Consider the following 25,354-nt stretch of genomic DNA (forward strand, 5'->3'; position numbering starts at 1 on the left):
AGCAGGCTCCTTGCAGGGAGCCCGATGTGGGACTCGATTGTAACGAATTTTAAAGTACAGTGGATGCCAGGCCCCCTTCCGGTCCCTGGACACCCACACGGGCCAGCACCCACTCCACCACCTGCAGGACTTCCACTCCCTGACAGGGAGCATGGAAAGGACGAGGCTGAAGAAGGAAAGCCACAGGTGAACAAGGCTCCGTCCCCACACTCACCATTCTGAGTCAGCTTGGTGGAGCACACGAGCGTGGAGATCTGGAAAGAGTCTTTGCTGATGGTGCAGCTCCCAAGACTCTGCATGCTCCTGCCCGTGGCCGAGTGCGCCTTTTCCTCTAACTCTGCCTTGGTGGAGGGCAGGCTCAAATACGTGGCGGCGTCCTCCAGCTTCTTGGCCTCTGCCTGTGGGTTTGATGACACGCACGTCGAAAGCAAGTCACAAAATCAACACCGCCTGATGCTTTCCCCTCTCCCTTGCTATCCTTTATCCTTTTAACCATCATGATGTTTGCTCTTTATCATTTGCTAAGCTGTTTATTTTAACGATTTCCTTAGTCGTGTAGATTCACTCAGGTTAACATTTATTGCACACTATCCTCTCTCATCAGATCAGCAAAAAGGCTGGTCATCTGAAACGTGCATTTGCATAACCGACTGCAGCTAAAGAGATGCTTTCTCTCAAAGACAGACAACAGTCAGCTGAGGCCAGGAAGCCCAGAGAGGAGCGAAGCAGTCCATACCAGCAATATTCCTCCAAGCAAGCGGTGTGTACCTTATAGACGATGAGATCATGCTCCCCGTCCCTCAGCGTGGTCCCATCGTATCTCATCAGCTTTACAAAGGCTAGTGCAAATATTTTCTCAGACTTATCCTTGGCTGCAAGAGAAATCAATCATCTTTAACTGCCGTCATGGCAATATCACATAAAAAGCTACAAAGGCTACCTTTGTGAAAACATGACAAAACCACATTGAATCAAAGGAAATATAAGGAAATGGAAAAATGGACAGTGTTCACCAGAAGAAACACTCCTCCCAAAGGAGTGCCCCAACTGATCTGCAAATTCCAAGGAATTCCAATCAGAATCTCATGGAAGAGTTTTGTCATGAACACGACAAGAGATTCCCACGGTCAAGAGCAGCAGGATGATGCTGAAGGAGAGCCCGGGCAGGGGATAGGCTGCAACCCTAGAAACCAGCAGTGACTGGAAATGACCACAAAGACCACAGTGCAGCTTAACAATGGGACATGCAGAGCAGAGGGAGCCTCAGGGTCTGGAAACACACGACGAAGGACAGGCCAGTTGGGACAGATGATTCCCTAAGAAAACTGGCTCTCAGTATGAAAAACCAGATTCCTACCTCGTGGCATCCACGAATATAAATCCAGGTGGAGTGAACACATGGATGTGAAATTTCGTTCTCTGTCAAGAACGCTCCTCCCCGGATACCTGCATGTGAGACTCATTCCCTCCCTCACTCAAAGTCTCGGCTGACGGATCACCTGCTCCTTGGTGACCAGCCCATCTAACAGAGTAAATTATAACCTGGTCACACTCTCTCCCTTCCCCTGATGCGTTTTTCTTCCTAAGTGCTATGGACTAAATGGTGTCCCCCGCAGTCTGGTGCTGGAGCCCCAAATCCTGCCCCCATGTGACCACAGTGGCCATGAAGCCTGTAGGAAGGGGCTTAAGGTTAGTGAGGTCATAAGAGGGGAGCGCTGAGCCTATGGAACCAGTGCCCTTCAAAAACAAAGAAAGAGACAGCAGACCTCTCCTCGTTGTGTGAGTTCACAACCTAGAAGAGCATCCCCACCAGACCCCAGGGTGCTGTCGCCCTGGTACTCTGAGACTCGAGCCCCCAGACCTGTGAGGAAACACATTTCTGTTGTTTCAAGCCCCCTGGACTATTCTGTTAGGGTGGCCGGAGGAAACCTAATGACTGTCATTAATGACTGTCATAAGATGACAGTCCTTATCCCCGCCAGGTTCACGTGTGTGTGTGTGTGTGTGTGAGAGAGAGAGAGAGAGAGAGAGAGAGAGAGAGAAACCACTGCTTTTCGTTAAGTTTCATCTGCAGGCCTCTGGAAGGAAAGGGACACTGCACGCTTGTCACCAGTATTTCCCCAGTGCCTGCCATCTATTAGGCACTCTGTAAACATCTGTCCTAGTTGGGGACATGCCAACCAACCGGTTCTCTCACTTGCTGCCAGTGACGTGTGAGAGGGGAATGGTGGGAACAGGGATGAGTGGCTGGATGGGTGGACACGGTCTCTGAGAAGACGGACAACACGGGAGCCAGTGCGCAAACCTTCCCGGGACAGTCATGGCCAAATGCAGAGTCCCTAAGTGGGCCCAGGCTTGGCCTGTTGGAGGGTAGAGGGCCAAGGGGCTGGGAAGTAGCGGGGCAGGGGCCAGCGCAGGAGGGACGGATAAGGAGTCTCCACTGAAGAAGGAGATTGGGCATGGATTCCGCAAGATGTAACTGAATATGGCATGGAAACGAGTTTCAGAGCTGTAATCTTTAAAATTATACATCCCACATTCTCTTTTTAGATGAAAAGACAGAGGAGCGCCTGGGCGGCTCAGTCACTTGAGTCTCTGACTTCGGCTCAGGTCATGACCTCAGGGTCCTGGGATCCAGCCCCGCGTCAGGCTCCCGGCTCAGCACAGTCTGCTTCTCCCTCTGCCTCTGCCCTTCCCCTCCTTGTGCTGGCTTACTCGCTCACGCTCTCTCTTTCTCTCAAATGAAATCTTTAAAAAAGAGAGAGATGAAAAGACAGAGGTCAATGTAGAAAGGAGCACATCCACCCACCTTGAGTCAAGGGCTCAAAATATCTTCCCTGAGTCACCACCACTGCACAAGGTAACGTGTCTCGTTAACCTCTGCAGTCCTGGTGTCCATCAGTGTCTGGCACACAGTAGGTGCTCAAGAAATGAGAGCTCATTAGATAAATGAAGGAATGATTGAACAACCAAAATAAAGAGAAGGATGAAGGCAAAAAAAACATGTATCCTAGGAATTGGGGGAAAAAATAACTTTGCAAAAGGGCCTCACAAAATGTTAACTATCTCCATGTTCAGGTGACAAAGAACAGATCCTTCTAGGTTTGAGCTCATGTGGAAAACACATAAACGTGTCTTCATGAAAGCAGCCATGGTTCAAGAGGACACATGAGCATCCCCGTTAGCACCTGGCTTCCCCTGATCCTACTATTAAGTAGCACAACAGCAAGCACCTTTATTAACATCCTACCGTTTACATCAAGGCCACGGACTCACTTATTACATGCTCATTAGCAGCCACTGTGAGCAGATAGTAAGTTTACAGGATGCCCAGGGCTTAGGGGACAGGGCTGCCAGACCCAGCCAGGCCCCTATGACCAAGGGAAACCCAGGCCCTGGCCGGCTGGACCCAGAGCCCCACAGATTCTCGAGTCCGGGTAAAATAGGAGCAGATGCATCTGGAATGGCCAATGACATTCTGGACTGTGTGTCACATCAGCACCAAACTTCCCACCCTGAGGGATGGATCCCAGCCTGAGAAAGCCCAGGATTTGGGCCCTATGCTTGCCTCCCTCCAGGGAAAAAGCAGCTCATCTGGCCTGGGAGACATGGGGGGCCTGCACAGGAGACATGTCCTGTTTCCGACCCTGCGTGTCCACGTTCCGGGAGGCTGCGGAGGTCCCAGTGGCTGCTGTCACTCCCGCAGCAGACAGCTCAGGATGCGTCAGCCTCACACTCTTGATGCTCAACATGGTTCCAAGACCACACAAGCCACGGCCACGGAGCCTCATTAATTATGCAAATGTGTGGTGGTGTGTCGGGTGACAGCATCTTGTCTATGATGAGTACTTAAAACTAACTAGAAAAACAAGGATTTTGAAAATTAAAATGCTACAGAAGATATCCCTCTGTATTAATGCAATTTATTAACCACAGAGAAGCAGCCCTCTGGAGACGGGGAACGTGCCTTTGAGACACGTCCTCTGTTGACCCCAGAACTCTGTCCTTGCCCCTCCAGTGCTCCCACCTCCCCCGCTGTGGCCCACTCCCACCCCAACCGTTCCACACTCCCCACATGCCCCCTGACGGAGGACAGACCTGCCCTAAGAGTCCCCAACCACACACCCTGCTCTGTCCTCTCCACGATACTCCCAGGCTGACCTCACACCTCAACTCAAAATGAAGTTCCGAGAACCTTCTCTGTGAGGTGTAGACAACAGATGCTAAACTAAGAGCAGATAAGTGTAGACAGAGGTGGCCTCACCGTGCCTGCAAGGCGTGGGAGCAGGACACGGGCACGCAGACTAGGCTGGAACCAGAGCTCTCCCACTGATGAACTGGGTGACTCTGGGCCACTGAGGTGGGGTCTGTGAGCCTCAGGCTCCTCCACAGTAAAGTGCAGAGGGATGACCACGGTGATGGCATAGGGGACTGTCATGAGCACTCATCCAGATGGCATGGTAAAACTGCTTGTGCCAGGAGCACGGTAAGAGCGTGTGAATGGTAGCTAATACATGAGATGCTCTAACCCCAAAGTTCTGGCCATCAAAGGGTGCCATGCACCAGGTGGGCTGGCTTTGGTCCTCAGGCAAGCATGCAGTGGCCAGGTACCACTTTCCATGCTGCCTAGCCCTGGAACCCCAAACCGTTGTTAGCTAGATCCCTGCTATGCTTCAACAGTGGGACAGAAGGTGGAATGATGCCCCTGCACACAGCCGCTGCCCTGGGCCATCTAGATCCCTTGGTTCAACCTCTTCAGTGGCCTCAGCCCACCCTCTGTGCACATCTTCGGGCTGATACACGTTCTCCACACCAGCCCTACAAACTGCATGAACATGCCTCCCCAACGCTTCTGAAGACCAGCAGGGTCCACCTGCCTCCTCACCGGACCCAAAGAGGAGTCTACATTCACCCAGCATCAGGCCGTTGCACATGTACTCGCTCTCCGGCACCCCTACCACTGCAGGTGCCACATCTGAGAAAGGGCCCAGGTAGGCAGGCCCCTGTGCAGAAAGAGTACCAAGGATGGACACGTAACCACACTGCAGTGGCTTCTAAGGAGCCCCTGCCCTACACCAGGCATCGTGCCACAGGTTCAGCAGCCTCCATACTACTTGGTCAAGACCCTTAGGGACTCTTATCCTCCAGAGAGAGTATTGCGGACACAGAGAGCCAGGGCTGAGGATCCCCACCCAAGCAGCCCCAACCCCCATGGGGCTGTCCGTGACAAACATGGGCCCCCAGACCACCCCTTCCCTCAAAGCTACAGCACATACAGTGCAGCCAATCTTCTCGTTATTTCCCCAAATCTCAGCTCCCTGCCCAGTGGATACAGACCACCAAGGGCGAGGATATAGCTGCCTGTCACGATGTCTTAGCATCTAGCACAGGGCTATGTCCTTATAGACAATAACAAGGGTGACAAGACAAACTCCAGTCACCAATAAAGAACTCTTTTGGAAGGGGAGGGATTCGAACCCCAGTCCCTTCCTCCCAGCTTCTCAGCATCACTCAGCACTATAGTAAGATCTCGTATGAGAGAAGGAATGGCCCCAAATTCTCCTATCTCACATCTGTAGTCTAAGGCCAACCCCAAGCTGGGTTCTCCAACATCCAAGCCCTTGCTGGCTCATCCTGAAGCCAGACATCAGGGGCCGCCCACCAACACAAAATGGATCTCGAGGTTTTCCATTCCAACACAAAGGGCAGTAAGGGCCAATTTCTGAAACCTACTCGTGTCTCAGTGACTTTTCTGATGGACAGAACAGCGTTACAAGTCACACGGAAGAGAGGAAACAGAAAGGAAGAACAGGAAGCAGCAGCAGGAAAAAATCAAGAAGAAAATGAAGGTCTCCTATAATCAGCTCCATGAGAGTCAGTAACATTTTCCGGAAACAGGTCAATGCAGGAATGAGCTAAAGGACTAAGACCGCACTGTGTTAGGATAACCGAGTTCTAGAACGATCCAGAACAACTGAGAACAATCCAGAGCAAGTGACAAGTGCAGCCTGCTGAGCTTTCCCCCAGTTTTCCCTCGCAAATGACATGGGCCAAAATGAAGGGATTACTCACAATCCTGGGACGACCGATGGCGGAAGGTAAATCGAAGGTGACTGCGGTTGACGTCCTCAATGGGAATGGCCACCTGCACAGTTGAAAGAGGAAGTTTCAGCACGGGTACCCAGTACTCACGTTAACGGTTCGTTTACCTGGAGATACTGTGCAACTGTACACCCGTCCTCCCTGCAGGGATGAAAACACATAGGCCTAACCCCCTGTAGGACTTTCCCAAAGACAGAAATGCTTTTGGAAAATTTAAACAAGACAATGTTGCAAGGGACGTCAAACCAACTCGGCAAGCCCACAGAAGTTTTCGTAGACGTTTCACATCCTCGCTCTTAGGAGCCTATTTTCACAAGTTGCCATTTTCACGCTAGCCCTTGGCGGTGGCATCCATGGTCCCGCCGTAGCCGTGGGGACTTGCCCTCGGCAACAGGAACTAAGCTTTCCAGGTGTGACGTTCAGTCAAAGAAGATACCCACACACACACATGCTGCCTTTAAGCTAAGATGGCCCCAAATTCTCCTATCTCACATCTGTAGTCTAAGGCCAACCCCAAGCTGGGTTCTCCAACATCCAAGCCCTTGCTGGCTCAGGGATTGGGGTATGTGTGCCACAGTGGGCTGCCGGGGTGACATCCGCGTGACGCACCAGGAGAGCAGAGAGTCACAACATGGCCCGGGACCTGTCTCCCCAGCAATGTCCTCCATATATTGTCACCTCTATTTTTTCCCATTTGGTGTAAAGACAGCATGCCACACATAAAACAGACCCAAGAAGAGAAAGATAATAGCTATCTTTAAAGGACTCTGTCATTTGTCTCCATGAAAGTCCTATTTTTATGTCCAAAAGGAGATGAGAGTAAATGTATTCCACAGAATGCCGGCATGGTTCCTTAGCAACCTTGAACGACTTTGTTGGGAGAGCTCCTCTGCCTGCCTAGGGTGCCCGCTGGCGAGCAGCCCCCGGTCGGGTGGGAGCTGGGGACTTCCTTGGGATACAAATGAGCATTTCATAATCAACCCTGTGGGATAAAATGACCATGTAAATGATACCTTAACGGTCTCAAACCAACGTGGCTGTTTTACTTGGTAGTAAATCACAGACTTGTACTCTGAAATCGCTTCGTCACCAGCACCCGGGAAAATCACATGCTTTAAAAGAAGGCATAAAGGGTTCGCATCAGACCTCATAGAGCTTGACACTGCATCCATCTCCCCACCTCCCGCCCCCAGTAGATGAGCTAAGCAGAGCACTACAGGAATGCCAATAAACCCCATCACAAATGGAATATGCTCCCAGCAATGGAAGGACGGATTCATCTGGAGAAAGCGCGGCCAGCGTACAATCTTGCTCGCAGACATTTAAGCATCTTGATGGTTACCAGTAGAGGGATGCTACTGTCCATCCTTCGTGCCCTCACCCCAAACAGCTTTAACATTAAGAGCTGCAGGAAGAATGCCTGATCCACTCAGTAGGTCCCAAATAAAGAGCCACAGGCTAAGGAGGGGGTGGCGGGACTCCTTCCCATTCCACCAGCCATAAACACTGACCGCTGGACTCCAGCGGAAGCAATGCTGGTAAAGCCCAAGTGGTGAGGGCAGCACTGCGGGGCAAGGACTCTGCACACAGGCCACCCATACAGCTGAGCCTAGGTGCACACATAGGGCACCACTCTCAGATTCGTGGGCCCAGGGGAGCCCAGCCTGTCACCCATGGTCCAGAGTGGTAGCTGCCAGGGACACCTGCTCTTGGCTTGGCCACCATCCCCGAGCACTGCCAGGCTGCTGTGGCCATGCAGGGGGAGGTCTTGGTAACCCCCACCACCCAGCAGAGCATGAGGTTAGATGCCCAGATTCAAACCCTAGTTCCACCTCCCACTAGCTCTCTGACCCTGTACAAGACTTCCCTGGGCCTCAGTTTCCCCATCTCACAGACAGCGATAATAACGACGTCTGAACTTCTTGTGTGACCATCAGACCTCTGAGCCCTGGGTCTATGCTGGCAAAGGAAGCCCCGTGACAGGGCCGGGAAACAGAGGGGGTCCTCAGAAACAGGATCGCGCAGTCCCAGCTATAGGCAGAGCCTATCCTGCAGCAGAGCCAAGGACACACTTGGAAAATAAAGTTTCAACACCACAGATTAAGCTTTGCAACCATAAATACCTCCAGCCGTTTCCCGTCTTCGTCGTAAACAGACACTGTAACCTCCACGTTCTTTGCTGTCGTTTTGCTTCCTTTATCAAAATCTCCTTGAACTAATGTTACGTAGATATCATTTCGAACATCACCTGAGGGAAAAAAATTATACCTGTAAAACCAATCCATTATTCATAATGTAACCGGGAATTCTCCAACACTGTCTAAACTGGTACCTCTCTGAGCAGAGGATTACAAATACGGTACAGATGATTACGAAATATTTTCTACGAAACAGTCGCAGCATTTAAAGACATGACAAAAGCAGTTTTCAGCATTATCATCATTAAGAGTACGACAAGGAGGAAAACCTTCAAGGCCCTTAGTTATGTGCACGGTCTTCTCCCCAGTGGGTAGCCCACGCCCACGGTGACTTGAATGCTGTCGATGGATCTGCAGTGACCATCCCCTCTCCGGTGTCCACGGCCCATCGTGACTCACATCACGGTCTCACGGCGGACCATGGGCTGTGTTCTCGGAGTCTGAGTAGCCGAAGAACATCACAACATGAAATGGCATACCTAGGGTGACAACTGGCAATACTGGCTTCCTCTACATTTTTCTAAGGAGTTGAACAAAAAGCTGATTTGAGAATTAGAACCACAGGCAATGTTCCGAGGTGATGTCCGGGATCAGGGACTAGGAGTGAGTCAAGAGAGAAGCCTTCTGCATGGATCTCCTCTCCTCCTGGTGAGCAGCTGTCACGATCACAACAGACCCGTTCCGTTCTGTTCGGAGCAACAGACCCATGCATTTCAAAGTGAGACAGGCCAGAAGTTGGGAGAAACCAAAACCAAAACAAAACCCATACACAACAAATAAACTCAAGACGCTCCTTCCTGCTGAGAGCATGTGAGGCCCCTGGTAATGGTCCGACTGGGAAAACTTAGCAAGCTTCATTAGCAGCATGATTTAGAGCAAGCATCACTACCCAGTGACTGCTCCTCTGCTGTCTGTCTGGTCACGTCCCACGTCTGACCCCCCTGCTCTCCCACAGGGGATGAGGAACGGGTCCATCAAGAGCAGTGAAAGGTCCACGTGGATCAAGAACAAGTCCCCTTGCTTTCTTGCTTTTTCTTTCCTTCATTCATTCTTTCTTTCTTTCTTTTAACTGCTCTACTCTGGCTTTTAATGTATCCAACTATTAAATTAAGGTTTCATTTAAAAGTCATTATTGTAATAATCCCGGTGGGTTGCTACCACAGCCACAGTCGCTCCTGGGAGAGGAAGCACAGCTGCAGTCAGTAATACCGACCGTGCGAGAAGCTAAAAGTGACAGAGCCCAGGGCCGGGGCGGGAGGCACAGCTGCCAGGCCAGCACCTGCCACCAATCCCTGTGTGACCACAGACAAGTCACTTAACCTCCCACACCACCCACAGCTAAACAGCCTCATCGATAAGGCAGGGTAGTGTGTATGAGCCCTCAGCCTGCACATTCCACCAAAGCACAAAAGCAATAATCAAAACAGGGCTGCAAGAGCATCACAAAGGCCTCACGAGCCAGACGCCATCCCACGCTGGGGGCAGGGAGGTAGAGAACCCCATGGTCTTACTCTCCTACTGGCCTAGACATCCATACTCAGGGCCATCCCAGATGTAAGACCTTACTTGCAGTAGATAGACCCCACAGACGCACACTCACAAGAGTGTCCTCCGTGGATGCCTGCAGGGCTACAGGGTCCTCATTCTGGGGAGAGAAGAACTGGAAGCAGACGTAGATGGACTCACACAAGCCTCCAGCCACCTTCAGCTCAGAAGAAAACTCTGCTTCCCCACCAGGATCCTTCAGAAAAAAACTGCAGGATTTCCAGCAGCTCACAGAAAGGTAGAAAAGCCGCTGGCACAGGTGACACAGCGGGCTCTCCCACTGTGCAAAAGAGGTGCACGTCTCTGGAAAAAGCATCTCCATAAGATGAGACAAGACGGAACAATGCACAGTTCTACTACCAAACTGAAGGCCATGAGATCTGAGTGAAAACACCCCAGGCTGTCTCATCCCCATCCCCATCCCCATCCCCACCCCCACCCCAGAGGGTGTAAAGCGGCGCCCACAGCCTGTTAGCGATCCCCCGGCCAGAGAGAACAAGGTGACTCAACTATAGCTGGAATCCCATGCTACAGGAACCCTGACCCCAAACTTTAGCACACAGAACCTGCTGGAACAACGGTCAGCTGTATGGCTTCTCCGGGAATCCATTAGGAGGTTATTTTAGAGGTCTAGCCTTACCTTTTAAGTTGACCAATTAAAGAAGGAAACACGACCAGCTCGTAAGCTAGAAGTTTTCTGGGTCTCCCCTTGAACACATCCTAAGGCTACCCAAGATGAATGCACAATGTCATCCTAATCTATAAATTTCATCTCAAGCCCACGTGCGATATACCCACGAAGAGCTCCAAACTAATTTGCTGCACACAGACTTGACTCCTGCCCATAGAAGACATCCCAAGGTTGCGCAGCGCGCTGGAGATCATGCTTTCTTCCCCTACGGGTGAGCCACTACGACCCAGCCTAACCAATCTGCGATGTCTTTCCCATCGATTCACCAGTCAGAATATACAGTGACCCACAACAGCCCTGAAAGACAGAGGTAGCAGAAAGAACATTCCCCACCTGCCCTAAAATAAACAAAGCAGTAATTCTGACAACACGCACAATGAGCAGATACCTCTTCCTGCGAGTGTACTGTGGAGCCCGATAAAGGGACGCCACGGGGAATCTCACCCACGCCAAGGGGAGGGTGGTTTGGCCCCATTTCTACTGCTCATTAGCTGTGTAACTTCAGGCTGCAGCTTAATTTTGATCACAATTAGTTCAACACCAATGTGTGGGCTTCCGAGATCCTCAGATGGATCAAGCCAAATTATTAATGTGAGCATTATCTGCAAACCAGAAAGTATCCCACAGATATAAAGGATAAATATTAACGGGCTTGCCCAAGATCTCGTGAGGATCAAATCAGATTATTAATATGAACGTTATTTGGAAACTGAAAAGTATTATGTAAACATGAGATTAATCGTAACATGGAATTCCATTATTGGTTTAATAAGCTTAAAATCCATTATCGGGCTGGAGCGATACTAAGTAATATGAACCGAGCAGGTACCAGGTGTAAACATTCACTTTCTGCCCTTCCTTCCTTGTTTTGAGCAAATGTCTATCCAAACATTTGTCAGGTGTCCACACCTCCCTCATACCACCCTTGCACTAGGAGGGAAGAGCTGATGTCTAGGTGGCTAATGTACAACGTTGCACCACCCAGCCCATCACTGTCCGAGGGCCGCAGGGCAGCGGACTGAGCAGGTCGGTCTGGACAATGCTCAGGCTCCTTGCTGGACAATGCTCAGGCTCCTTGCTGGGAAACACTGGGTCAAAAGCAAGCCATCTTCTTCAGGACACTGAGGTCTGGGAAGAAGACAGGAGCCATCAAGAGACCTTACCTAGGGGACAAAGTCAATATGCACAGGAGACAACCCAGCAGAGGTCGCTGTGCAAAAACAGAGCAGGTGCCCGGGGGCTCAGAAGCTTGCTGTCTCTGCCACTCGGGTGCCTGAGCTGATGGGTACCCTCAGGGTTCGGCCATTTGGCCATTCGGGCTTGCATTCTCCATCACTTTACCCCCTACAGCATCCCAGCTCTAACCCGCCCCACAGGTAGAGATTATCACCACTCATTCTTCAGAGCAGCAGACCACAGCTAAGCGAGGTCACGGAGGAGCCATGGCGCAACTCCAAACACAGGACGGATTCGGGGACCCATGTTCTCACTTCTAGGGCTGAAGGCTGGGCTTCCAGGCTGGGGACCACAGTGGTGAAGAGACAACCCACCCTAAGGGCCATTTTTTTTAAGCCTGGAACATAGTAGGGTGTCCATTTACCTTGTCCATTTACCTAAAGCCTGGAACATAGTAGGGTGTCCATTTACCTTGTCCATTTACCTAAATCGTGCCCCCTTAACTTTGAACACATTCTGGATGATTCCAGAGCTGTTAATGGATCTTGATCGTGAACCTATGTTACCATCATAAAAGAGCTGCCTTCATCCTAGATGGAACCAACCATGACTGAGCCGTTGATCAGAACCAAAAGTGAATCCCACATGGCCCTTGAAACAGCCCCACGCTCCACAGCCCTTAATCACATTATACGTATTACCCAACGCAGCAAACACAGTCTGTGCGGCCAGGGTCGGTGGAATGTCTAAGTCCCGTTCTTCCTTTCCACCACATGATGTGGGGCAGAGACAAAGTGCAAGGCTTCTAGATTAAGGGTGACAATGGAATACAGGAGGGGCACCTGGGGGGCTCAGTTAAGCAACTGCCTTCGGCTCAGGTCATGATCCTGAGGTCCTGGGATCGAGCCCCAAGTCAAGCTCCCTGCTCAGTGGGGAGCCTGCTTCTCCCTCTCCCTCTGCCTGATGCTCCCCCTGCCTATGCTCTCTTTTTCTGTCAAATAAATAAATATTTTTTTAAAAATAGAACATGTGACAGTGAAGGGTTTGCTTACAATGAAGAGGACGATCACTCAAGCCGGGGTGGAAACCCATCTCAAGCCCTTAGGGCTGGGTTTCTGGAAATGCTTGTTTCACCGGCTTGTCCTTATTACCATGCTGCCAGAAGCCACTCCCACCAGCAGGTTATTACAACCAAGAGAAGCCACCTCCCCGCAGCCTGAACCTAGGTGGTCAGCTCTCACTCTGGCCACAGCTCCTGCCTACACGGATGATCCGTAACCACACTGGGGTTTATACATCACCTACCACAAGCTCCACCCTCTGCTGGCCCAAGTTCCTACAGGCTACCGTCCCCGCACTGCTCATGGTGGCCGTCTAGCCAAACGCCCCCAACGCTGGCCACATCCACACCACACTCGGAAGTGTGGACGGACAATTCTTACCAGGCATGATTATCTCCGGAAACCCCGTTTTCCGAGCCACCGCTGTGGTCCTGTCCACTAAATGAGGAAATTCTTTTCTAATCTGATGAATATCTCCAGGAAGTAATTTCAGGGTTACCCACAAACCTAGGAAAACAATGGATACACAAGTCATGTTTTAGCTTATACATTTCTGAAAGATTATTTCAGGAAACCAACCTCAAGGAAGGAGCAACTGTTAATTGACAAACCAACAACTTAAGAGAAAACGTGGGTGTGTGAGAAAGAGAGAGGCCCAGAAAAGTACCTGGCACAGGTGAGTCACCTGTGTCTGACTAGCTGGGATACAAACCCTGCCCCGGAGGTGTCTAATGCCTGGGTGAATGCACATTAGCAGAGCTGTGCGCAGAACCAATGACTCCTCTGATAGGCATTCAAGATAAATCAGGAAGAAGCATTTTTCTAGGCGTGATTGAGAAAGCTATCCTTTTCCATTCTTCCCAGAAGGATGACCGCACCAGAGGGTTCGGGAGGTAAATTCACAGCTCCTCTGACCCAGGAAGCTTCTGAAGTGGGCAGCACAGCACCAGGCTGTGAGCCACCAGCAGGCCAGTCCACACAGCCAGGGCAGCCCGGTCCCTCTGTTTCACGACGTCACAGCAAAGAATAAACAAATGCTCTGACCACCACTTGGCTCTTGCCTCCAAAAGGGGGGAAAGCGAAGACTCTGAAACCCTCTGAGCAAGACAGAAGGGCTTCCATGGACAGAACATGGGAAACTTTCTAGCACCTGAGAGCCGAGCGTGTGTGCCATCCTCTCGCTCCACAAAGCTGATGGAGAGTTGCATTTTGTGTAAAATACTCTTGGGCAGCAAGCAAACAGGAAATAAAAATAAAAGAGAATATAGCAGACACTTTTTAACGAAACCAAAGGCGGGAGATAAATGAGTTGCCTGGCGCTCGTGGCCACTCTGAAAACAGGACCTTTCTCCCAGGGAAGGGAAGTTGTCACTGTCAGCTGACACGTCCGGGTCTCTGTCCCTGGGACCCTGGGGGCCTGGCTGGCTTGCTCCCTGGTCACTCAGCCCTGCAGGACCCCAAGTGCCCATCAGAATATAAAGATATTTGCTCTAACACTACTAGTGTGTGTCTGTCCAGCCATTCCTCCCCCAGGACACAGGGACCATTCACCACTGCTTAGCTCAGCCTTCAGTAGAAGGCAGATGGGTAAACCACAGACATTGTCCACAAACACGCACTCCCAGCAGAACTGGGACACCCCCGATGCTCCCACACAGAGGGCCGCCCACGTGGCTCCTGCCCAGAGCCACCCTGCTTGATGAAACCCCACACCTCACACCTTTTTCCTCGAGCTTCCCATCTCCTCTCAGCTGGCCTAGAAACATCTGTCCTCTGCAAATAAACAGAGACAGATGTATTATCTAAGGTAGATTGTTTTATGCATAGTACTTTCCTTTTTCTTTACTTTGATATTTTTTCCTTTCTCTTTCTTTTCAAGATATAAAACTCCAAATCGTGAGAGGGAGGGTCTGAAGGAGGAGAGAAGCATAACCAGTAAAAAGAGGTCCCTAAAGAGATGTCAGCAGGTGACACCCAACCGGGAGCATGTGTATCATCGCTCAGAATGCGCACTGCACAAAGCCCTGGCAAAGAAAGGCAAGTGAGATCCAAACCCAGCTCACACTCTGCTCACCGAGCCGTGTGCCCAGGCCCTGCCTGCATGTCCTCACTCACCCAGAGGATGGGCACCCTTTCTCTATTTCATACAAAGGCACCACAGGCTGGTGTTGCTCTGGACCTGCAGGTGAGGTCCCTTGAAGGGCCAGGCACCTAACCCATGGCTGTGGCCTCCAGTAGAGCAGACCAAGTAAGAGAGACGCCTGCAGAAGTGCAAGGGGAGATTATCATTGCAGGTGACACAAACAGACGTGGTCCCTCCTGGGGATACCCAGGCACCGCTGATGGGCTCTCAATTCTCACTGAGGTCCCAAAGCCTGCCAAAGGAATGACTGTCCCCAGAAGGAATGTGACTCCAAGACATTTTTCAAGGACCTGCAAGACATGGTGATCATGTACAGAGGTCAGAGGCAGAGAAACGTTTAACACCATTCTAAAATCCTGCCGCCTTCCCAACACCTTTCCTTTCTCACAAATACCAGCTCACTCAACGATCTTAGTTCATAAACAAGTAACTTAATGACACAATTCAATTTGTTAGAACGCGATTTAAACACGGAGATTAAGCTTTCCTGATTACACCGGGTTTAAAACACTTTCCTCAAAAGAGAAAATGAGGCCCATTTCCAAAGAAAAAGGGTATTTTAGGTTGACTTTTGCTTAACCAGAGTAGCTAAAAACAAAAGAGATTAGCACACATTCTATCTCAAACAATAGAGAACAGATGTCCGGGGGTGTCTGGGGCTTCACTGTCCGCATACAACACCCAGCACCTCTGGGTTCAGGGTGCAGAATAATTTGGGCTAAATACAAAAAATGTCAACTGGGACAAGTAAACATGTGGACATTAAACCCAAAACAGGCCAGAGCCTAGAGAGGAGCTCGGAACAGATGAGCACAGGAAACACCCTGGTCCGGAGTGAAGACTTCCCAGGCTTCCACGTCCCTCCCTCCAGCCCGTACTCTTCACCATGGCTTGACAGGCAAGCACACATCACCGGGGTGAGCCTGGGTCACCACCTGGGGAAACACAGAGCTCCACTGGGCCAACCCACAGGCCTTGCAGGCAACTGATGCAGTGAGCTCCGGAGAAATGTTCACTTCAGAAATGCTCCTTCGGGGAGGAAAAAAAAACCCAGCTAGTGACATTGCTTGGGGGCACCGCAGTTCAGGAAGGCACCTGTGGTCCCCTTGAGAAAAGAATGCTCTAGTCTCTCAGTTCTCACTGTGACCTGAAAACACCCCATCCGTCTCCTGGAGACCAAGGACCTGGGCCCCCTGGTATGAGCCCCATGGCCTCTGGTGACACACATTTGCACCCCAACACCAGGGAGCCTGACGGAGGCAGGCTGTGGGTCCTCCTGCTGGCCTGACTTCTTCTTCACTTCTCCTGTGTGACTCCGTGATAGAAGTTTATCAAAATCCAATGGCTCTGCCAGAGAGACTCAATCCAACAGGAGCCTGGGGTCTGGGGACTGGCACTCCCAGTCTCAGAGTGGCTCCAATCAAAACAGCTTTAATTGGATCTCCCTGTGGTTTTCAATTAAAGTGTAAATCAGAGAGCTGGTAATTGATGAGAAGGTGGGTCCTGGGTCAGCTTAAACTGCTCCGTCTACAGAGGCCACGATTCATTAACGCTTTGGGTCGGGGTTTTTGTTTTGTTGTTGTTTGCCAGGGACAGAGCTGGCTAGTTCACACCGCAGAACACCAAAGGCTACTCACTCCTCCCGAACGTTCTTCAAACTCAAGTCACACTCCCCTTTATAACAATGGAAAATGAGTCAAGAGAATTGTGTCTTAAAAGGCTAGTGACATAAGGTAACTAGACAATGAGAGAGGTCGCTCCACTTAAGCTCTACTGACTTTATGATAAGTCGCCATCTAATCAGGGGCTGAAAAGTGGGTTCTCCCACTGGCGCAAAGAGCAGCCTTAGGTGGGAGATGTTGTGAAGGTGACTTCCCCTCGAGCTGGAGGCGAGGCCTCTGTAAGCAGCTGTGTTCTGGCAGCGGTCCTGGCCAGCCCGAGTGCCAACTGTCACCAGCCTGGGGTGACTGATTCATTGCCTCTGCCAACAGAAGGTCAGCTGCTGGGAAACCTGTCAGCGGGGGATTAAAAATGAGGAGTGCAAGACGTGGAGTCAGGAGGAGAAATCCCTTCCATTACAAAACTGAAGAGAGATCCATCTGCAAAACGAAGCCACTTCCTCAAAGAGAGGAAGGGGAGCCCCAGCAAACAACGTGCCAGCATTGAGTGTGCGACACGGACAAGGAAGAGAGTAAGGAGCACAGGGAGCCGGGCTGTGCCGAATGTCTCCTCAATTCTCTGAGCAGCAAAAGTCAAGTAACAGCCAGTGGACAGTGACTGTATTCTCTTGTAAAGTCCTTCAAGTGCTTTCAAAAATGGCTAGGAGAAGAAGGGAGGGCTGCAGAAGACTCAGGAAAGCAAACAAATGAGTTGCTTCTAGTCTCAACAATGGGCTCTTTGCAAACATTTCATTGTGTCCCACACATCTCTCCCCTACTCATCCAGGGGCTTGGGGCTCAGCAATGCTGACAAGGGAGATCAACAAGAAACCCTTTATATACTGTACATACACTGTACATGTAGATCGTGATCCAACACTGCCAGCATCACCATCACCATCAGCAGCATCACCACCTCCACCATCATCATACTCATTCTCGTCATCACCATCATCACCATCCTCATCACCAACATCACCACCACTACCACCACCACCATCATCAGTAGCATCACCATCATCACCATTATCATCACCATCAACATCATCATCACCACCACCATTATCATCATCATCAAACTAAAATGCAAACCATACAGCATTGTCTCAAGTTCATGTAAAAACTGAACATGTGTAGAAATAAAACAAAAGAATACATACCCTGGCCCTTGTGGTTGACTTCTTTGGCAGCAATGACTTTGTTTATAACAGTCTGAAGGAAGTCATTCTCCCCTGCCACCCTGGGTGAAAAACGGGATGACATGTTCAGCGGCTTGTGTCGAATGGCGTCGTCCAACGCGAGCCTGGAGGGCACGGGACGACCAAGACCACAGGAGACAAAGGGGCACAGAGACCCAGAGGTCACGGTAACAAGGGAACACAAGAGATCATCGTCACCGAATGCGAGAGAGTCATCATGAGTCAACGCACGACAAAGGACAGGATAGATGACAAGAGAGACAGGGAAGAGCATTGATCAGGAAAATGCTGAACCACACAAGAGAAGTAAAGCAAACGAGGTTGACCCAATCCCCAGGAAATACACATGCACCAAGCCTCCACTCCATTTCTATCAGATAATAAAAAAGGACACTTATCTGAAAACAATGTGTTTGGACAGCATTTAATCACGAGGAATGTTTATGTTTATGCATTTCTTCAATTTTAATAATTCCTGACCATAGCATTAGGTCAAGAGGCAGGTGGTGTGAAGGGAAAAGCAAAATCAAGACCAAAAAGGGATCCCTACAACCCAACTGCTTGGGGAACTTGGGTGGTGACCACTCTACTCCATCAGATTATATATTCAGTGTAGCCTCAGATAATTAAGTACGAGAAGAATGGCAAAGTCTTTGGAGAACATACTACTATGTCTGAGAAGTGAGACTGTGACAACACAATTATGAATGTAAATCATCCATATTTGAGGGTCCCATGGATCATGAGTTTTTTTTCATAAAAGCTACACTAAGACCAAGAGATAAGTACAAACAGGCAACATGTGCAAAGAGAAATACCACATAGCACAACAAAGCACAATATGCAATAAGCGAGAAAATGTATGTCATGTACATAATGTTTAAAATCATTTCCAGAACCAAGGCCAAGTATTATTCATCACTTGAGCCCACATTACTCAAGAGAGCTGAGGACTACTTTAATTTACTTCACCAAGTTAAAAAAGACAGAAAGAAAAAGATGTACACTGTGTTAGCTTCCCTAAAACTTATCCTGTGATATAATAAATCAGTTTTAATGGAGCAAAAAACGGTTTCATTAGCATGGCATTTCCCAAAGAACTGGTTTCATTGCTTATGTTGCTATTAAAGTCATGCTGCTCTTTTGTTACAAACACTCGAAATATTAATCTGTGTATTAGCCTTCTTTTAATGGAGCAAGGAATCACAAATTATAATAAGAGTCAAACACGTAATAATATTTTTTAAAACAGGTGTTTTGCGATAAGACGGAAAAAGATGGTGACAATATGCTATCTCAGGCAGCTCCTAGCACAACCCAATGAAATTTAGACTAGTGAATCTAAAACTAATAACTCCCCCAACTTTTCAAAACAATAACCCACAGGTTTGTTTTGTTTTGTTTTTTCTCCTTGACTTTTCCCAGAAGATACTAACAGGCAACAGGTAATTTCAAGTCAGTAGTACATTAGGGCATCAAAGAAACTCTGAGGTCTAATATATAAAACAGCATTCAAAACAGCACTGGGCTACATTATTTCTCACGAGCAAAAGAAGCAACTTAGTATTATCATTTTATAAGGGTATATTTTATTTATTACCTCAATATCTACCCATGTTCAAAGATGATGTTTCCCTTGTTTACTGAGGAAACTTCCAGATTCTGCAGAACTGTGCTTCCTTTGTAACTATCTTCACCAGGTGTGATTCCGAGACAGCACTAACCAACGGGACGTTCTGCATTGGTGGGAATGTTCTAGATCCTCACTGACCTCACTGACCTGAGCTACTGAACACACTTTAAATGCGATCGAAGAACTAAGTATTTAATTTTATTTAATCTTCCCTAATTTAAATAGCCACGTGTAGCTCATGGTTACCACATTGGACAGAGGCTACCATATTGGACAAAAGAGCAACCCTACCAAAATGAAGCCACGCATGACCTGTTAGCCTCCGGTTTTGTGTGGTGAGATACCCGTTTCAAGCTGGTTAATGCAGGGTTTTCTGTTATTCTCACACACGGGGAGGATTAGAAAAATTTCCACTGAGTCACGCTGTAGGATGCTATCTGACTAGATCACCTGCCTGCAAAGAAAACCACTCTGATCCCATCCTGACCAAGTGGCTCTCAAGCCTGGGGCTGAGCGAGGAGATCCCCCACGCAAGAATGGGTGATGCAAAGGGAAGCCAAGCTCACAGCTCCTGCCCACCGTGTCCCAGAGACTCCTTCAGCCACCTCCTGAGTAACCCCAGCCTCCAAACCTCCACGACTGACACCTGAAGACAATGTAAAATTCCTAAAATAAAATTCGTTTCAAGCCTGGAACCACTTAAGTAAAAACAGAAATGAGAAGAGGCAGAAGGCAGAGCACTGTGACAGGTCATTCTAACACACCTTATGGTCTCCTCCTCTAAGATTTCACACCCCCAGGAGGAAACTGTCTCTTCTGATTACCTAAACCACTCCAACCTCTTTCTGTCTCTCCACGGCTGCCTGAGATGGAGAAGTGCCCGGTGAAGTGGCCAGAGACGTTATGTAGGTTCTCTCTCGCTTTAATCCCCAAGGAAGTAACGCCAATTCTTCCGACCTTTTCCACAGGATCTACTTTCCAATCAGAGGATCGATTTGACAAATCTTCTCCAAATGTTTTCCAAGCTTCCCACACCTCTCCATACACCTGGCTTCAGAACTACACAAACCCGAAGAATGGGGAGCACAGACCCAGTCCACTCTGAGCAACCAGAGGCAGAAAGTCAGCAGCATGATTATTTGCTTCAAACGTTACTTCTCGTTTTACAAAAGAAGGCCTCATTATTTTGTTTGGTTTTCTATTTTAAAAAGAGCAACCTCCCGTGATGAATTTCAAAGTGCTGTATTTTGAATATGTGAATAGCTACTAGAATAAATCAATTATGGAAAGAAATATGCATGCTCAGAGTGGAATGGTACTTCTGCATGGCCTATGTGATAAGGTGATTCCCCTGAATCACATGGAAAATCTTCTACGTCTAAGACCATAAAGCAACTTTAACCTCAGATTCATGCGGCTACAAAAATGCGGTGACTACACAGATTTGTCATTATTATAAAAGAACCAAACTCTGTGCTGAATTCATAAACTTAATTTTGTAGAGAATTATTACACACGTTTTCCATAGTCTATCTGGTTAAGTGCTCTGATTGTTCCATACTTACGGCTGAAAGGGGATGAAATGCTGCTTATCCTCATCGTCTACTTTTCCATTTATTATATCCGTTACATCCATCACTAGGGACAAGAAAAAAACAGACATTGTTTAAGTGCTATAATCAGAGAAAACAAACAGAGGAACACCAGATTGTCTTCTAACAAAACAACAGCATAAACTGCACGGTGGCATTTTTTTTTTTAATATCCAAGTTTAAAGCAGAATTTTCATGTTCAAAAGAAAAATGAAATTATCTGAAAATGCTGGCCCAAATTGGAGTGGGGTTCAAATGGCAGAGTTCTACTTCATAAATTCCTTTGCCTAGGGGCACCTGCATGGCTGAGTCAGTTAAGTGTCTGCCTTCAGCTCAGGTCATGATGCCAAGATCCCAGAGTCCTGGGATCAAGCCCCAGATCGGGCTGCCACCTCAGTGGGGAATCTGCTTCTCCCTCTCCGTCTGCCCCTCCCCTCTGCTCGCTCTCCCTCTCTCGCTCTCTCTCTCAAAATCTTTTTTGATTTTTTTTTTTAAAGTAAATTCTTTTGCTTAGGATGCCACGGGCAGTTTAGACCTGCACTCCCCAATAGAACATTGTTTGATGATGTAATGTTCTGGAACCACAAGCACCTGGACCGTGGTGGTGGAACTGAATTTTTCCTTTGATTGCATTCATTTACATAATAGCCACATGTGGCCAGGGCCGACTGCACTGGTTGGCACTGTTCAGCACTGCTCTGGGTCATCTGTAAGTTCCTGCCACATTCCTCCAAGTGACATCACAATAATAAAGTCGCTGCCGCCACCTACCTGCCCCGTGCCGGTATCTGGAGACAGACACTCTCTCAAGGGATACCAGACAGCTAATCCTCACAATCACCTCCTGCACAACTGAGGAAATTCAGTCTCAAGGACACAATCGAATGACCTTGCCCCAAGTCCGCCAGAAAGTCTCTGATGCTCAAGCTTAGACCAACACAGAAACCCCAAGAACAGCCCTGGACACTTACTCGGTCTCTGCTCAATTGCCACCCTTAACCCAAGAGAGGTGAGCAACGTGCCTGATTCTCTCTTCCTCGATGACTATGGTCATATACCAAAAATGTGGGCAATTTCCATTTCTACCACCTGCCCCCACAAAAGGGGGAGGGCTCTGTAGGACCAGGAGAAGCAATGCCACCTCTTGGTTGGTTGCAGAGATCCCATGCAGCCTCCTGAGTGTGTCCTGAGGGAGTATGCCCCCAACACACACTCTGCAGAACCAGCGCTCCCCACAGAGCAAAGAGCCCATGCGTGTGTTTAGACATGCAGGTCAAAGAATCACAAATGAACCTGAACATGAGGTTGTGGGTGCTCTGAAATGCATGGCCTAGACTGCAGTCTCCACCTACTAGAGGATGCTTCCAGCTTTAAGTATCCTTAGGGGCACCTGATGAGCACAAGACGTGCCTATTAAGGCCCAAGACCACACGTCCACCACCAGTTCAGAACCATGTGGCTCTGGGCCACGGCAAGGTGAGTCTGAGCCTCAGACAACACCTGTTACCCACACGCCACAATAGACAGACTGCCTGTGTGTCTGCACAGCTGTCTCCTCTGTCGTGGGGCTCACCCCGCCAGTGGAGTGTCTCTCCCTGGTCGTACAACCCCAGTACTTGGCCCCGGGAACCCATCAGGAGCCCAGCAGAGTCTCGCAGGAAGGCAGCAAGGGAGCAGGTAATGCAAGTCGCATCCAAGCACCAGTCGGGAGAAGGCAGCCTTAATCCTCTAAGGTCCTGGAAGCAACAGCCCTTCCGGGGCCACCACCACCCTGATCCTGGGAGGTGAAGGCTGCAACATTGCGGACAGCTTTTGCAGGGAAACTCCCTCTAGGGCTGCTCGGCGGCACAGCAGCCCGTGCCAAGGAAGTTCTTGCTCCGGTTGGGGCTCTGGCACGAGCCCGGCTACACAAAATTATGAATGACATATGTGTTAATTACGCTGTTTTTTTTCATAGTTTTTATATCCCCGCTGTTACACTCTATTAAAAAAGAAACGTGACATAATATTTTCCATAGGAAGCTGAGAAATGTAAGCTTAAAAGTCCATGAACACATTGTTCATATGAGCTCTGTCGACACAAACATGCAGAAGTTATTCTGGATAAAACCTCAAAATTAAGTTCAGATGTGGGAACTGCAATTGCACCAGAAGGGGCAGAAGCTGATTACCAAAAGAGGGGGATCAACCTACTGAGGTGGAGAGGTAGGTATCCTTTCTGACCAGAAGGAGAAGAGCAGGTCAGAGGACGTCCTGAGAAGATTAGAGGCACACACTAAGCAGCACAGTCCCATGGGCCTGCTCGGTGCCACGTGGAACACGAGGAGGAAGGCAGTCTGACGGCGGCGTCCCGCCAGGCGCCGCGTGGCCCACAGTGGCTCACAGGTGATGTTGGTGAAAGAAGCAATTCTAATTTAATTGGCAGGCTGTGGGAGCTAGGCAAGAATATATTTTTTAATACTTCCCCAACTGTTCTCATCTACAGTTAGGCGCGAGAATCACTATGATAAAACATTTACCTTTTGCATCAAAAACATAGAGCCACCTTCACCTCCCCCAGCAGACAAGGGGGGACACCCTCACCTCCCCCAGCAGACCAGGGGGGACGCCCTCACCTTCCCCAGCAGACCGGGGGGATGCCCTCACCTTCCCCGGCAGAACAAGGGGGATGCCCTCACCTCCCCAGCATACTGAGGGGGGATGCCCTTACCTTCCCCAGCAGACCAGGGTGGAATGGGGAATGCCTTCATCTTTCCCAGCAGACTGAGGGGGGACGCCCTCACCTTCCCCTGGCAGACCAGGGGGGATGCCTTCACCTCCCCCAGCAGACTGAGGGGGGATGCCCTCACCTTCCCCCGGCAGACCAGGGGGGACACCCTCACCTCCCCCAGCAGACTGAGGGGGGATGCCCTCACCTTCCCCTGGCAGACCAGGGGGGATGCGTTCACCTCCCCCAGCAGACTGAGGGGAGATGCCCTCACCTTCCCACGGCAGACCAGGGGGGACACCCCCACCTCCCCCAGCAGACTGAGGGGAAACGCCCTCACCTTCCCCCGGCAGACCAGGGGGGACACCCTCACCTCCCCAGCAGACTGAGGGGGGATGCCCTCACCTCCCCCAGCAGACTGAGGGGGGACGCCCTCACCTTCCCCTGGCAGACCAGGGGGGATGCTCACCTCCCCCAGCAGACTGAGGGGGGACGCCCTCACCTTCCCCAGGCAGATGTGACTAATCTCTCCCTTTTCTTGAGCTGTCACCAAAATAGCAGAACACAAATATGGAGGACAAATGCAACCTATTTCAAGATAACCGTGTCCTCCTCATGGTCCGTTCTCCTTCTACCTCTTCATCACTTTGACTCTTTAGGGCAAATTTACTCCAAAATCAATGAATCACCAAGTCCAGAAACACTGAAAACTTCCAATGACTGGCTTTCCTCCAGGCTGAGAATGTGGGTCAGGGTCTCCCTCAGGAGATGTGATCTGCTTTAAAACCAAATGTATGATTTACATCGGAAACCTGCAGGCTGAAGCATCCTGAGCTGCACATCCACAGGAACCATACAGAAAAGAACTAAGAGTTTTTTTTTTTCCTAACAGAAGAGCTTATAAATCAAAGCAGCCCACTGTCCAATATTCAGCAGCAGCTCGAATTCAGAGTGAATGTGATGATCTTGAAACTCCCAGGAAAAGGAGAGAAATGGATTACCAGCCACTCCAAAAGGCCGCCGCAAGCCCGAGGTCAGCTTCCTGGTGTTGTTGTCTCTCAGCTCCATGCGACCCACTCGAACGATCTGACAAACAAAACTGATTTTGTCCCTTTTCAGGTCTTTGCTTCCGAGGTCCTGGAAATATTAATTTCCATAAATTATTTGGGAGAACCATTACTCAACGCAGGTTCAATTGAAATAGATAGTAAAAAGATGGATTGAGACTCTTTTCTCTGACCAGTTTTTAGCATTTTAATAAGTCATTCACATAACAAAAAGGAACCCGGTAACAAGAGTCAATTAACATTAAGCAAACTTCAGATAGGAGTTTAAGAGAATGCCAGGTAAATCTCCTTCAGGGAGATGCAGAGGGAAGTGAGAGACCCAGAACAGTTCTGGGAAGGCGTTTTATTATTACTGAATTCACATGGATTACAGGCATCCCAAGGATCCATGCTCTAGTAGGGAGAAAAGACAGACGGAGGTCATTAAAAATAATTATTAGCATGGTGAATGATTCAAATGAACATCTTTGGGTGTACTTACAGTAAAGACCGCCCGCAAATTATGCAATCGGTCTATATCTTTAGGCAATCCTGAACTTGACCAGCGAACCAGGTAGTTTTCACTTGAAAACAAAAGAAATA

General features: G+C 49.3%; 1 protein-coding gene across 2 annotated transcripts in view; it reads right to left on the minus strand.

Annotated features, from left to right (window-relative positions):
* DOCK1 (dedicator of cytokinesis 1) overlaps positions 1 to 25,354 on the minus strand; it is a 497,787-nt gene that overhangs the window by 390,326 nt on the left and 82,107 nt on the right. Inside the window, exons 9-18 of one of the 2 annotated variants that reach the window (XM_041744687.1) lie at positions 25,254 to 25,335; positions 24,707 to 24,842; positions 20,972 to 21,044; positions 17,735 to 17,814; positions 13,155 to 13,280; positions 8,226 to 8,350; positions 7,116 to 7,214; positions 6,073 to 6,145; positions 769 to 872; positions 215 to 398 (exon numbers count right to left, since the gene is read on the minus strand). In XM_041744687.1, coding sequence (XP_041600621.1) covers positions 215 to 398; positions 769 to 872; positions 6,073 to 6,145; positions 7,116 to 7,214; positions 8,226 to 8,350; positions 13,155 to 13,280; positions 17,735 to 17,814; positions 20,972 to 21,044; positions 24,707 to 24,842; positions 25,254 to 25,335 — 1,082 coding nt within the window. Of the gene's footprint in view, positions 1 to 214; positions 399 to 768; positions 873 to 6,072; positions 6,146 to 7,115; positions 7,215 to 8,225; positions 8,351 to 13,154; positions 13,281 to 17,734; positions 17,878 to 20,971; positions 21,045 to 24,706; positions 24,843 to 25,253; positions 25,336 to 25,354 lie in introns of both variants that reach the window. The other variant, XM_041744686.1, reaches the window with a different exon arrangement.

This window comes from Vulpes lagopus, chromosome 2, assembly GCF_018345385.1.
Source record: "Vulpes lagopus strain Blue_001 chromosome 2, ASM1834538v1, whole genome shotgun sequence".
NCBI classification, from domain to species: domain Eukaryota; kingdom Metazoa; phylum Chordata; class Mammalia; order Carnivora; family Canidae; genus Vulpes; species Vulpes lagopus.